Here is a 13,434-nt window from a genome sequence, read left to right on the forward strand (position 1 = left end):
GTTAACTCTATCTGCCCGCCGCCCCCGAGTAGCGAGCTCACTGCTTTTTGCAAAGTTCGAGCTCGAAGTTTCGATTGGAAGACCTTGTTCCTCAAATAACAACTGTACATCTGCCCTGTCATCTGCCAGGGCCGTGCGCCCTGGGCCAGTATTACTGGCAATGACATCTCCATTGGCAGTTACATAGGTTACGAGCACGTCGATTCTCATCCCTCGTACAGCATCCAGACCAAAGTATCAGACCATATCAATCCACTGGTTCTTTAGACTCGAACTTCATCTTTTTCGCCCCCACGAGGCTCTGCCAAACCATTAATTATTATTCCTAACCAACAGAGCCGCCTTTGGAGCCCACAGGCGCTCAGCTGTCTCTTCCTTTACGATCTGATATAGAAATGCTTCGTGTTCATGGCACTTCAAATGCCATGTCGTTCTTTGTTACTCTCCTCTGTGCTTCTCAAGGGTATGCATATTGCAACCCGTGAGTCAATCTCCCAACAATTTGCTTCATTTCTTATCTCATAAATGTCAGGATGAGTTCGAATTCCTGCACCTCATCCTTCTCTCAGTCAACTATCATCGGTCTTATTATTGGCGGGAGTATGTCTCATTTTCCAAAGTATTCGGCATTGGCTCATACTATAACAGTTATTCTCGTGACTATTTTGGGCATTATTGGCAGAATCCGTCGCCACAGACTCCGTCGCCAGTCCGTAGCCGCTGCACACAGGCCTGCAGTATTGACCAATGGGTATGGAACACCCAGTAACAATTATGGTAGGCCACAATCAAACGGCTTTCGCCTATCCCTCGCGCAAGCGCAATGCGCTCCTGGCCCACAGTTATCAAGACCTGTCCCCGCTCAAATGAATCCTTGGAACCGACAGGGAGTGACCCCAGTACCCTCATTTCCTCAACCATCCAATTCATCACTGATGACACACTCCGCACGCACGCGATCACCGTCCATGCCTTCTCCGACGTACCATTCACATCCAAACCAGACCCCACCTTCACCTCCCTCTTCGCTAGGTTCATCCCGCCAACCAGGCGGTTCATTTCAACTACCCCCTGCGTCTTCCCTCTCCCATTCTCCCCCTCCAACACATTCACAAGTCTCTGCCAATCTCTCCTTTGCTGAAACACCATCTATTGTTGCTCCAGCTGCATACCCGCATCCACATTCCCCCATTCCCATATCCGCTGCACGTCGGTCCCCTTCAGAGAATATGGAGATGCATTCGTTAACAGTGAACACGGCAGTTATGAATGATGAGCCTCCGCCAGCTTATACCCCAAATTAAGAGAATGTAGCATTCAAAGGAACTCTTGCACGAGATACCCAATTTTAAGCAGCATAGGGGCATATATCGCAACTGCATAAAGGTGTGAAGCATACTGTCCACTTGAACTTCGAAGTTGTCCTCTCATTTTTCTCGGCGACCTGTATCTCATCCACTACAGCTTACGTAGTATGTATCATCTGTTGAGGCCTAGGCAGTCTTCAAACTTCGAAGGGCTCATTGTCTATCTGTTAAATATGACAACTTAAAGTAACCAATGAAGAGTTTTACTTCTCGAGCTCTATTTTTCCGTAAGTCGCTAACAGGAAGTTCAACCACATAAACAACAAGGCAGTCACATTGTGACGTCCTCACATCTATGTAAGTAACCTGGGTCACTCCTGTTCAACGTTCAAGCTTCAAGAGAAACCAACTTTTCAGATTCTTTGTTCTGTGACGCTTACGGTTTGCAACCTTGCATTGACTTCATTGTATTGCACATCAACATGACCGCTATCGAAACACAACCAATTCCAATTTCCTCTCCCATTCACAGTATTGCAAAGTCCATAAACTCTCAGAACTCTCAGCTAGTCCCGAGGCTCGCTGTCGAATCGTTCGATCTCTCACCTTTCTCAGTACTGCAACGATGGTTTGGCAGGTTTGAGTTGCATGCTAACTACCCTTTGATGTAGGAGTCGTTCACTGGTCTTCTCGATGACGATATTGCAACGTCCCTGTTGTTCCCGGACCCTCCAGAAACTCGGAGAAAAGTAGATATGGTCGCGGACATGAGCTATGACGTCGAGGTTCATCGCCCCACTGGGTATTGAAATTGCTCTGACGCCTAACCCTTAGATCAAAGATGTTGCAGACCTTGCCCCCCGCTTCAGGGACGGAGAAATCGAGGTACAATTCTGTTCATTATGTCGGCGACCGTCAGAGGTGCTCATGGTTCTTGTAGGAGGTGATGGTCATTTCGCCGAAACTAAGACCCCCGTATTCCTCCAGGCAAGACGTGAAGGCTGGTGATGTGAGTTTTGGAAATCTCGACGCCCAGTTCTACACTCAGGCAAAGCTATGCAGTTCCGACTTCTCTACACACTATTCAAAGATTCCATCTCGTCGACACATCTATGCCGAAAATGCGACGACTTCAAGCTTTATGCTATGCGAATTTCGAACAAGGAGCGCCTTCGAATTCGCACTCCTCATGATTACATCCAATATCAAATGGAAATTTGCCAGGAAATTCGTGAATTGCGGTCTTCTTTTCTCTCGCCGTTCATCTGGACTTACGAGGATGGCTTTGAAATTCATTCTATCGCGGTACGCTTTATTTCGTTCCGTCGCTCCAGGCGCCAACACTTTGAACCAGGAGTTTTATCCTAATGGCAGTCTTCAAGATCTGCTCGACCGCGACACGAGCCTTAGCGAAAATCATACCCTACAACTAGCTTGCGAAATGGTAAGCTGGGCAAAACGAAGCTTTCAATTGTACTTAGATGCACTAGGTAGAAGCGCTCTCCACGCTTCACACTGCTGGCATAATCCACTGCGACCTCGCACCATGTAATATCATGTTCGATGTGTCGGGACATGTCGTCATTACGGGATTTGGCCAAGCCTGCAGACCTGATGCAGCAGCCTCTTTTCCATTGCCTGATACTGGTCCGTATTGTGCTCCTGAACTCATCCTAGGGTGGGCACATGACTTTAGTGTCGACTGTTGGAGTTTTGGCGTGCTGATGTACATGATGCTTTTTGGATCTGTGAGTTTACCACATCAATATCTTGCATCCTGTTTATGCGTTTTAGCACCCATATGTCGCCGAAAACGACAACGACAACGCTGCCGTTATGCAAACCAAGGTCATTCACTGCTCGTTGGTGGTTCCTCGGACAAGGGCAGTATCATGGGCGACACAAGATCTTCTAGTGAAAGTAGGTTGCCGGGATATGCTAATGCCGACACGCCGTCTGATGCGCGTGAATCGCGGCTAGTGCTTGGAGCGCAATGCAGCTCTTCGCTTGGACATCGAACAGATTAGGGCGCATACATACTTCTGCACTGTGTGAGTTCGATAACTCTGAGCGCTATCGAATTATTGAAACACAACATAGGAATTGGAAGAACGTGACTAACAGGATCGGCAAGGGTTTGAATATAAATTGCGAGCATTTGCCTGCTAAACTGACCTTCACTGTAGCATCACTCGTGTACGACGATGAGGATTCTGACGTTGACTTACGACACTCTGAAGACAACGAGGCTCCTTCAGAAGCACAGAAATCACGCCATACAGAAGATGAACGTCTGACACTAATAGCCGAAGAGCAACTCGTGGATTCGTTCACCCCTCTTCCCCAACGAATAGTAAAAACTAAATCTGCATCTCTCAACACGCATCAAGATACCATTCTGCAGACCCAAAGACGCATCTCTTCACAGAGTGCTCGCTTGGAAATTGTTCCTGAAGTTTCTGATGAAGAGGAATCACTGGTCGCAGGTCGCGTTGAGTCCAGTACGCAAGAATGTGTCCGACGTTCCAGGCAACCCACTGCAGTCGTGGATCTGGGAGGCACTCCAGGAGGTCCATTATCGTTGTGGGATGCTCTTGATTTAGAGATCAACTCTGTTTCCTCTCGTTATTCTAACTCAAGCACGTTCAGTCGTGAGGAGCCACGAGAGAGCTTCGGCATGCTTCGCAAAAGTCGGTCGGTAACCTTTCAAGATCGCGCCCTTTCCACAATATCTATCGCAAGCACCGTCCCTTCCCCGAAATTACATGTCCGAAATAAGCTCCGCAAGAGGATGCGTCCTGCAAGCACCCCTACACTTAGGTCTCCTCACCTTGATCCCCTACTCAAGGAACTTCCCCTTGGCGTCAAACAGATCGGCTATGGCATCGGTTTCAGCCCTACGCAACCCTTTCCTTCTCGCTCAAGGTCGGTTTATCGATCCGCTATCCGTGCATGTCAGAAACTGGTACCAGTCATACGCCGCAAAATCTCTAGGCAATCTCTACCTAAGCGCGAGCAGCACACATCCACGTCAGTAGACTCCAGTAGGGCCCGTGACGCGATGGTAGTGATGCGTGGAATATACGGGCCGACCTGGACGCTTGGCGTGGAGTCCCTATCACCCCCAGCACCCACAGACACTCTTTCTGCCACAACGGATGATTCGGAGGGACCAGTGACCCCAGTGACCCCATTCTTTGATCAAATAATCGGAACAATGCAGCATGAGCCTTCCACCCTTCGCTTAGTACCGTCCTCAGGTCTGCACCCTTCTGTATGATGCCTCGCAATCACGCCGCATTTCATTGATACCTCCTCCCGAAGTTTATGTTTTCCCATTGGTGCAAGTAGATGGCTTTGTCATACCGTTAACACGTGCCTGTACATTATCGTCAATGCAAAATTGATGCAAAACGTATAATTTAACACTTTATTGAGCAAAACGGGTGTAAGAAGAGGTGAGGAGCCCTTTTCCCCGTCATGACGGAGATCTCCGGCCGGGCCAAGTACAGCACAAGGAGCTGGCATTTGGTTAACGTTGTAAACATCATTCAATATTCAATATTCAATATTGGATCAAGTTGCGTCGTGTTTAGTATATGCTTATAGTAGTTTCAAAGTATGCGGCCGCAGATTAGGGTCATGATCACTGACAGAGAATTACATAATTGCTTGCGCTGAAACCACAGGAGTCTCGGACCTACTATTGACTGAGTCTTGAACGATATGCATGTAAGCAAGCCAAATGTACGTAGCTATGACTGACTGTGGTCTTGTAGGCAGCCACCGTGGCCAAGGTGTACTATAGGTGCTATTGTGACTCGCAATGCCAGGAGAAACCGACTACGGGTCCTTCGTGGTGGTCGAACCTCCGGGCCCTAGAACAATTGACATATTTAATTGTGAGCCACGATTTCATTGCATTCTGTCAAATTTAAGAGCAGTGGTGGACCATTTCTCTGGTATGGCAATGAGACGGTCGCTTCATCCACACTAGCTTGAGCTACGTATATAAATAATTGAAGTGTCTCTTTTGCAGACACAACATCCTTACCTTCACTCGGACTCGAAAGCCCGCCATAACTTCAAAGTTCCCTTCCCATTTTGATTTTTTTGGCTAACTCAAATATGAATACAAACCCCAACATGGATCCTCGCGGTATCATGGGGATGGACCGATTCAGGCAAAACCCAATGCGCTCTGTGAATCTTGAGGAGTGGGACGATCGTAACTACAGCCATATATCATTTCAAGAATCCGCACCGGATGCCATCGATGAGCCATGGCCATATAGGTTTCAGGTGACGTTGTATTCTAACTCGTCTCCTTTGTTCTTTTCCTGACGTGCCCACTAGCATGGCGACTATGTTTGGGTCCGCTCTAGAGGCTTGCGTTGGTATCCGGGGCAGGTCCTTGGCCAGCCCAAAGCTGCTCGGACGATCAAGGTGAATATGTTGGTATAACTGTCGGACTGTCCTGCTGACTTGCGACTGGCAGGGTGACGGACTTTTTTGGCTTGTCGATTACAGTAATCAAGGTCATCAATTTCGCAGATTTGTAGCACCTCTCGATGGCGACTTGAAGCCTGATACTCCTCATACAAGGACATTACTGAAGAAAGCAGGCTATTGAGGCCCGGGTGGCTACTCGATGGCTCAGCGATTCATGTCTTTTTGATGACCAACGCTGTATTGTACATGATTATTCCTACTATCTATTCGTTATCATTATGTATCTTACTGTTCCGCCCAGAGTCCTATACCATGTATATAGTAACTAGTCTGCGCTTTTGTGGCGCGCGTGACTGAATTCCCTTTCTAAAAGCGCGTGGTGTGGCTCCTGTCTGCCAACCCCTCCACAACGTCAACATCTTAATCTACGACTTTGACGGAGGATCATCATGACGAAGACGTACTTGATGAACAGCCTCATTGAAAAGGTTAGTTCTCCGGGGTTTACCTACTGGGATCGAATGAGCTCATTGCAATCGCGATTATAGATGCAATCCCCAGACCAGGACTTTCGGTGCGTGATGTTGTCTAGAATATGTTTTATTGGGCGTTCTGAAGTCCTTGATAGTTTTATGGGGCTAAACGACCTGATGGGCGAGATCAAACAGGATCCAGCAAGTTTCATCGGAGACGAGCCTACCGAGACAAAGGTCCTCAAACAGGTACTTTCGTTAGGTGGAAGATAGGATTTCGGAAGTCAAGAATCAGGCTGTTAAGTGGTATGCCCTCCATCTATTATATTGGCTTTTGGAACTCATGCTTTCCATGCGATACCGTGAATTTAGTCTGGGTCAATTGATCAAGATCATCCGCGAAACTCAGATGGAACTTGTAGTTGATAGCCTAATCAACTTTTCCGTTGGGAAGGATGATGAATTGCGTGATATCTCTGGTTTGGGTAGGAACTCAAGGTAGTTGACAAACGTCATAATCTAATATCAAACATTTAGCGTTGAAAACGATTACTTCTGAGTTGCCACTGGAAGGCAAAATTGCTGCCAGAGCATGCGCAAAGCTCGCACCAAAGCTCCTACAGCAAGTTTCAAATGTACGTTGGTTCTGCGGATCTTGGTTCTGTTTTTTGACATGGTTCCTTGTAGACAGCAACCCCGCCGGAGACTTTGATTGAGACATTATCAACGTTATCCATACTCATCACTCGTTTCCCAGCCCACGTATCAGATCCATCCCTTACACCACACCCCCTACCTGCAATAGCTCCTCTTCTTTCACATTCCCGTCCCGCTGTTCGCAAACGTGCTATTCTGACGCTCTCACAATACGTTCCTGTGGCTCCTCCTGTGCTCGTCAACGATCTTTTACAGAACTACATTCTCCCGTTCCTTGTACCCAATGCTAACCTCGAAAAACAGCGCACAACTGTGCATCTGGTTGCTGCTATCATACGGCAGGCGCCGCAGCAGCTCGCATCAGTTTATAACGACATCATACCTGGCCTCCTCAAAGCTGTCCAGAGAGATGATGATGAACTTCGTGAAGGTTGTCTTCAGGTTCGCAAACAGCCTTTTTGCGTCGGCGTTGTCAATTATCATTCATGTTTTATCAGGCTCTTGAGACACTACTCTTGAGGTCTCCGACAGAAGCAGCACCGTTCCTAAGCTCAATAGTACAGATAGGGAGCCAGTTCATCAAGTATGACCCAGTAAGTTATGAGTTCATATCTACATATGTTTTAATCCCATCTGTCTGCAGAACTATGCAGGACCGGATGCCGGCGAGGATGAAGAGATGGCAGATGCGGATGATGAAGACGACGACGACGCTGAACTTGATGAGTAAGTCCTATACGATTGGTTCAATTTTTTTTATTTTGCTCACAATATCTAGGTACTCGGATGATGAAGACACGTCCTACAAGATTCGGCGTGCTTCTACCAAACTTCTAGCTGCTGTGATCACTACTCGCCCTGAGCTTCTTACATCACTGTACAAGGAAGTGTCGCCTGTGCTGATCTCCAGGTTTGGAGACAGGGAGGCAACCGTTCGGCTTGAAGTATGGGCAACCTATGGTGTTCTACTCAACCAAACCAACCTGTATGGCAGCCTACTACAAACTCAAGAGAACGATACTGCCATCAGGAAGAGGAAAAGAGATGGTGAAGAAAGAATGGATGTCGAGGAAACGCCACATACCCTTCTGCGCTCACAGGTTTCTTCATTATCCAAGGCCTTGCTCCAGCAACTCAAGTCTCCGAAGACTCCACCAGCGATGCTCCAGGCAGGCTTCCAGCTTCTACACGCTCTGCTTGGCGTCCTTCCTGGTTCTCTCTCCAATCAAATCGCGCCCATTGCCGCAATTTCTCAGTGTGTAATGTCTCAGTCGCCAACAACTTCGACCTCGGCCCTTCATCTCACATGTCTCTCATTCATTGCATTGTATTTCGCAACGCATGCTCCTGGCACGTTTTCTGCATCACTTCCTACTCTGTCGCCTGTTCTTTTGAAGTCTGCTGGAGAGAAACACCCTCGAGTTGCTTCCGAAGCCTTCCGAGTCTTTTCTGCTTTACTCAATTCCATGAGGCCCGTAAAAAATGGCGATTGGCCCGAGCGCCTGTACGACCAAGCTTTTCAGCGTCTTAGCACTCACGATACAGACGCCGAGGTTCGCGGATGCGCTGAGGACTGCATTGCGGACCTATGGATTTGCGCTCCGGATATCATCAAAGCGAAAAGCGGCAAAGAATGGCAAGCCATATGTCGGACAACGGGTAATACGGGAGGAGCCGTCAGAGTAGTCACGAAGGTTGCGAGGGACGTGGAAATGAGTGATGAATGGGTGAACAGTTGTGTCGAATGGATCATGGGTCTACTAAAGAAGAGTGAGAGGGGAGGCAAGCCAGAGATTTTCATCGCCCTCGATACTCTTCTAAACAGGTCAGTCCATCTCTTGGTGATCTGGAAGTAGCCTGATTTTGTCCAGATATTCGTCTGGCATTCCCACCGATCTGCCACCCACTTTGGTCCCCCAGATCAGACCATACGTATCGACGACAGACATTTCCTTACTGTCCCATTCATTGACTATCATTGCGGTATTACTCGACCTATCTCCGGCCGCTACTTTCCCTGAAGTTGAGCGTGAGCTCCTTGGCGATATCTATCAGATTGCACATTCGCCTCTCGTCTCAGGAGCCGCACTTGATGCACTTCTAACGTTCTTTTCTTCGTTGGTGCAGGCTGATAGTCAGATTGCAACCCATGTTGTCCCCGACTTGGCGACTTCAGCGGAAGAGGCCAACAAGTCGGACGCCAATCTAGCCAACGTCGCCAAATGTATTGGTCAAGTTGTCCAGAGTGCTCAGGGAGTGGCAGCAGGAACCATCGCGGTTTACTCCAAGCATATAAATGTCAGTCTATGCATGATCATCTAGCAAATCTCTCACATCACGCTACTTCTAGAAATCTTCCAAGTCAAAATCCACCACTTCCGTTGTGGTGTTAAGTCTACTGATTGTCGGGGAAATTGGCCGTTTCATGTATGTCAGATGTTCCGTGTCTACATTCCGTGGATAACCTTGCAACAGTGATATGTCAAAGCAACAAGATACGTTTAATAATACCATCGAACATTTCGCAGCAGAAGAAGAGGAGATTCGTGCTGCTGCTGCATTCGCTGCTGGTAAGTAAAGTCCACGTGTTAACTGGATACATGGATTGATGTACCTAGGAAACATTGCTATCGGAAATCTTCATCAATTCTTGCCTGCAATTCTCAGGGTTGCAGAGAGCGATCCGCACAAGAAGCTGTTGTCGTTGCATGCATTGAAGGAGGTCTGAAAACCAGTCCTTTGTGTCAATTTATAGTCTGAAAATCAGTCTAGGTCGTGACGCATTGCTCGCATGGGCAGCTTGAAGGTGTTGCAGAGCAGCTCTGGGTACCCCTCTTTCAATACTCGGAGGATGCGGAGGACAGTACACGCAATGTCGCTGCTGCCTGTCTGGGGAAACTTACCACAACGCATCCCTCGCGGTATCTCCCGCAACTTCACTCTCGCATCCACGACGAGAACCCAGCAGCACGCGCTACTGTGGTATCTGCCATCCGGCATACGCTCGCGGAGTCGTCTCCGTCATACGACGATCTTTTGGCATCGCTCATCATGGACTTCTTGGAATTGATGCATGACCAGGATTTGGTACACCGGTTGCTCTAACCACTTTGAAGTTCCTGACACAAATTGCACAGAATGTCCGCCGTCTTGCGTTGTCTGCTTTCAACTCTGCGGCAAGAACAAAGCCCCACCTCATCCGCGATCACCTTCCAACTCTGCTCCCGAGCCTCTATGCAGAGACAAAAGTCAACCCCGATCTCATCCGTACGGTCCAAATGGGACCCTGGACACACAAGGTCGACGACGGCCTCGATGCGCGCAAGACCGCATGGGAGACACTGTATACCCTTGTAAGCTTTTGTCACGCCCGTGTTCTCCCAACACTGATGGTCATATGCGCCCCTAGCTCGATACCTGCCTTAGCAAATTAGACCTGACGATCTTCCTCTCGCACTTGCTTGCAGCCATCAGCGATCCGTCGGATGAGATCAAAGTGATCGGGCACATGCTTCTCGTGCGGCTCTCAGCATCTCCGACAACATCTCTTGCACTTGCACAGCGACTCGACGAACTTACCCCCCATCTTGAATTGACGATGCGCGGCGCGGCCGTCACTAAAGACACAGTGAAGCAGGATATTGAACGCGCGGCGGAGTTACGGAGGAGCACGATGCGTGCTGTCGCTGCCCTCAGCAAGATCGACAGTGCGGGCAGCGCGCCGAAATTCGATGCCTTTGTGGAAGAATCCCGGAAGAATGATCAATGGGGCCCAGAATTCAGGGAGTTGCTGGGACATTGAAGGATCCACTACGCAAGCAATGAAGGTTCTGTTTATTTGTCAAAGCTCTCATAGGCAAAGCACGACCGTTCTTCCTCTCTAGTACAATTAGGATATCTGTCTAGTCAGGCTACGTCTCCTAGTCCATGATATGGGGTAGTTACTTGAGTCTACATACTTACAAACCTGCATCTGGAGCTCCTTGTTGCATAAGAATGTGTTTCACCCAGTAAAATCTTATGAGGAATGAAAAAGGCTCCTATGACCCAATCAATCCTTTCATCCTCTTCCAAATGAGAGCCGCAGCCTCCTTTCTCTCTCTCGTGGCACCCCCTGTTCCGAGGACGCTCTTGTTCTCGACCGCCCGACGAGAAAGGTAGGGCATAACCTGGACATGACGCGTGGTAAGAATCATCCTTGACACCAGAAACTCCAATAGCGCAAAAGAAAATCACAGTGATGCAGAAAGGCCGGTCCCGAAGCTCATGAAAGTGAAAATAAAGGAACTTGCCTCCACCAGCGCGCCGTACGGGACGTGTTTCACCACACACGGTGCCTCGCATCGCGTCCGTCCGACGAGGTGGTTCGTCAGCGCGTCGGACATTCCTACATGTCAGACAGTGAGCCTCGTGCCACATAAGACAGAAAGTAAGCAAGAAGACGAAGGATAAACGTACCATACAGCTGCCCAAATGTAATTCTCTCGCCGACCTCAGGCGGGATACGCACCACGTCTTCCTCAAGCACCCCATCGACACCGGCACACCCAACAACTCCCAGGCTCTTCTTAACAAGTTCCTCAAGGACAAACTCGCACGAGGTCCAGTTATGCGTACCAAAAACGACACCGATACCTGGTGCACCGGATCGGCCGGAGCGGTGGAGATCGCGAGAGATCGCGTCGACCAACAAGGTTGCACAGTCGTGATAGCACTGGTCCGTCGCATCCTTCGAGGGTTGGACAGGGGGTTCGGGATCGGGAGATATGGAGAGTGTGTGTGAGTGATGTGATGAATAGGATCCAGCTGGAGAGGTGGATGAACGAGCCAGCTGATGGGCAGCGAGTTCCTGCGGGTGATAAGCCCCCCGGACAAGTTTCACTCCGAGTGCATAGCCTCTCTCACGGGCCAGCGCTAGGGAGTGCGTGAGGTGCGCGGGCATGCTGTAATTTGCGCGTGAGCACACTTGATCATTTGCGTGGATCCAAATACTGACCGCCGTAAATAGGCTTGGTAGGTCACGTACACGAGGGGCTGCACTCTGACATGCGCAGCTTCCTTCGGTGATGGAGAGGATATCCACGAAGAAACGTCCCACCATGCCCGCTGGAAGCCACCGGAGGGGAGCTTGTTGAATCGCTCCATCATTGCGTGTCCAAATGCGTCGATCGCGGGTTGGTACCAACTACAATATGGAGAGACAAGTTAGCGTGCGATATAACGGGCAGAACAAGAAAATCTTAGATCAGATATAAAGTCGAGCGGCTCACGAAAAGACAAAAAGTAGTCGAAGAACTTGGGACACACCTATGCTCTGCATCAATGATAACTCTTACTCCGCGTTCTCGAGCACATGTACAAATCTGCACAAGGTCATTGTATAGCTCTTTCAGGTCATGGATATCAGCTTCCGTTAATGCTCCTGTGGGTATAGAGGAATGCAAAACAGATAAATCAGATGGGGAAGGAGTCCCTGGGAAGAGTACCGGCGGTTCAAGTGGTGCTCGGGTATGTGTGAGGTATGTGGACAGGTTGATCAAAGACTGTGCATTTGGAAGCAGAGCAGTCTGGAAGACCATGATGAGTAAGTATTGTGCTCTTCATGCAATACTGATCTGACAACTCACAACTTTCACGGCAACCCAAGTCCGCCTCCCTACGCGTCCACTCTGTGGGGTATCCCTTCCGTCCTCGAAGTCGGCGGCAACGTCAATACTCCTGATCATTTCCTTTACGATACGCTTGTGTACAGGCTCCTTTTCTACCTTCGCATGATCCACCGCCTCCTTTTCGTCGACTTCAACACTGTAACCAAAGAGAGCACCTTTCTTCTCTGCGCGGAGAGATACAAGTAGTGGTAGTACACCATGGGCAGTTTCTGCACCAACAAACTACCGATCCAGTCATGCCTCCGCATTATAAAGAGAGACATAAAATAAATGTACCTGGTGGAAGAAAGTGGTTCTTACGAAACTTTCCACTATCTTATTCACTCCAGGGATACCGAACAAGACGTCCAATATTGTCGGTGCCGCATCAACGAGGGGAGTAACACTGCACATCCCATACACGACATACGCACGCACCAAATCCGACAGTGTGCGCGTGTCGGAAGACGCTGGTGTGGTACCCGAAACATCGGCGTAAAATGCGTAGCCCAGCGCGGAGGTAGTTAATGCGCTGGAAAGCACCAGCACGCGGCTCAGTCGTCTGGGGCGTAGAGGTGGAGCAGTGGAGAAAGGTCGAGTGCGAATAAAGAAACGGAGCGCACGACTGGGAACGACCAAGCTCATCATAGATGAGTAACAAGACGTGCTTGAGGTCGGTACGGGAACTTTATAGAGGCGAGTTCCGTCCGGTGATCAGCATGTGGATAACTGACGGGCGGAACACCAATCAAGTAACACTGGTACCACGGCATGTTAGCAAAACACTTATCGTAAGTTATCACATGTGCCTCCAGGGCATTGAAGACTATGAACTTTCGTTACGTTGATGACAAGAAAGGAAACTGCTATAAACCATCATTGAGTCAGCTACTTATG

General features: G+C 49.0%; 5 protein-coding genes across 5 annotated transcripts; 4 read left to right on the forward strand and 1 right to left on the reverse strand.

The window, feature by feature from the left end:
• Positions 1-425: 425 nt before the first annotated feature.
• Positions 426-1,304, forward strand: EDB91DRAFT_1247816 (uncharacterized protein; the record flags this gene model as incomplete). The annotated part of the gene is made up of 3 exons (XM_041322856.1): positions 426-481; positions 533-600; positions 649-1,304. The coding sequence occupies 3 exons, from the start codon at positions 426-428 to the stop codon at positions 1,302-1,304; spliced, it is 780 nt and encodes a 259-aa protein (XP_041177719.1).
• Positions 1,305-2,363: 1,059 nt separating this feature from the next.
• EDB91DRAFT_1052275 (kinase-like domain-containing protein) lies at positions 2,364-3,362 on the forward strand (the record flags this gene model as incomplete). The annotated part of the gene is made up of 5 exons (XM_041313666.1): positions 2,364-2,612; positions 2,662-2,751; positions 2,798-3,055; positions 3,102-3,227; positions 3,288-3,362. 5 exons carry the CDS (start codon positions 2,364-2,366, stop codon positions 3,360-3,362), a joined length of 798 nt encoding a protein of 265 aa, XP_041177720.1.
• Positions 3,363-5,477: 2,115 nt separating this feature from the next.
• EDB91DRAFT_1052234 (uncharacterized protein) lies at positions 5,478-5,940 on the forward strand (the record flags this gene model as incomplete). Its single annotated transcript, XM_041313662.1, has 3 exons — positions 5,478-5,609; positions 5,664-5,753; positions 5,806-5,940. 3 exons carry the CDS (start codon positions 5,478-5,480, stop codon positions 5,938-5,940), a joined length of 357 nt encoding a protein of 118 aa, XP_041177721.1.
• A 268-nt stretch (positions 5,941-6,208) lies between these two features.
• Positions 6,209-10,691, forward strand: EDB91DRAFT_1237039 (armadillo-type protein; the record flags this gene model as incomplete). The annotated part of the gene is made up of 17 exons (XM_041321532.1): positions 6,209-6,247; positions 6,308-6,333; positions 6,388-6,494; positions 6,517-6,538; positions 6,605-6,717; positions 6,770-6,867; positions 6,920-7,330; positions 7,387-7,482; positions 7,533-7,615; positions 7,668-8,714; positions 8,761-9,187; positions 9,240-9,316; positions 9,365-9,459; positions 9,508-9,611; positions 9,662-9,976; positions 10,027-10,242; positions 10,299-10,691. 17 exons carry the CDS (start codon positions 6,209-6,211, stop codon positions 10,689-10,691), a joined length of 3,669 nt encoding a protein of 1,222 aa, XP_041177722.1.
• Positions 10,692-10,716: 25 nt separating this feature from the next.
• Positions 10,717-13,182, reverse strand: EDB91DRAFT_1279827 (FAD-linked oxidoreductase; the record flags this gene model as incomplete). Its single annotated transcript, XM_041324709.1, has 7 exons — positions 10,717-11,058; positions 11,182-11,276; positions 11,348-11,832; positions 11,886-12,074; positions 12,197-12,456; positions 12,517-12,780; positions 12,835-13,182. The coding sequence occupies 7 exons, from the start codon at positions 13,180-13,182 to the stop codon at positions 10,930-10,932; spliced, it is 1,770 nt and encodes a 589-aa protein (XP_041177723.1). The 3' UTR covers positions 10,717-10,929.
• Between the last annotated feature and the right edge of the window lie 252 nt (positions 13,183-13,434).

The sequence above is a fragment of the Suillus paluster genome (genome assembly GCF_016628075.1).
Source record: "Suillus paluster strain FC165 chromosome Unknown EDB91scaffold_22, whole genome shotgun sequence".
In the NCBI taxonomy this organism is placed as follows: Eukaryota; Fungi; Basidiomycota; class Agaricomycetes; order Boletales; family Suillaceae; genus Suillus; species Suillus paluster.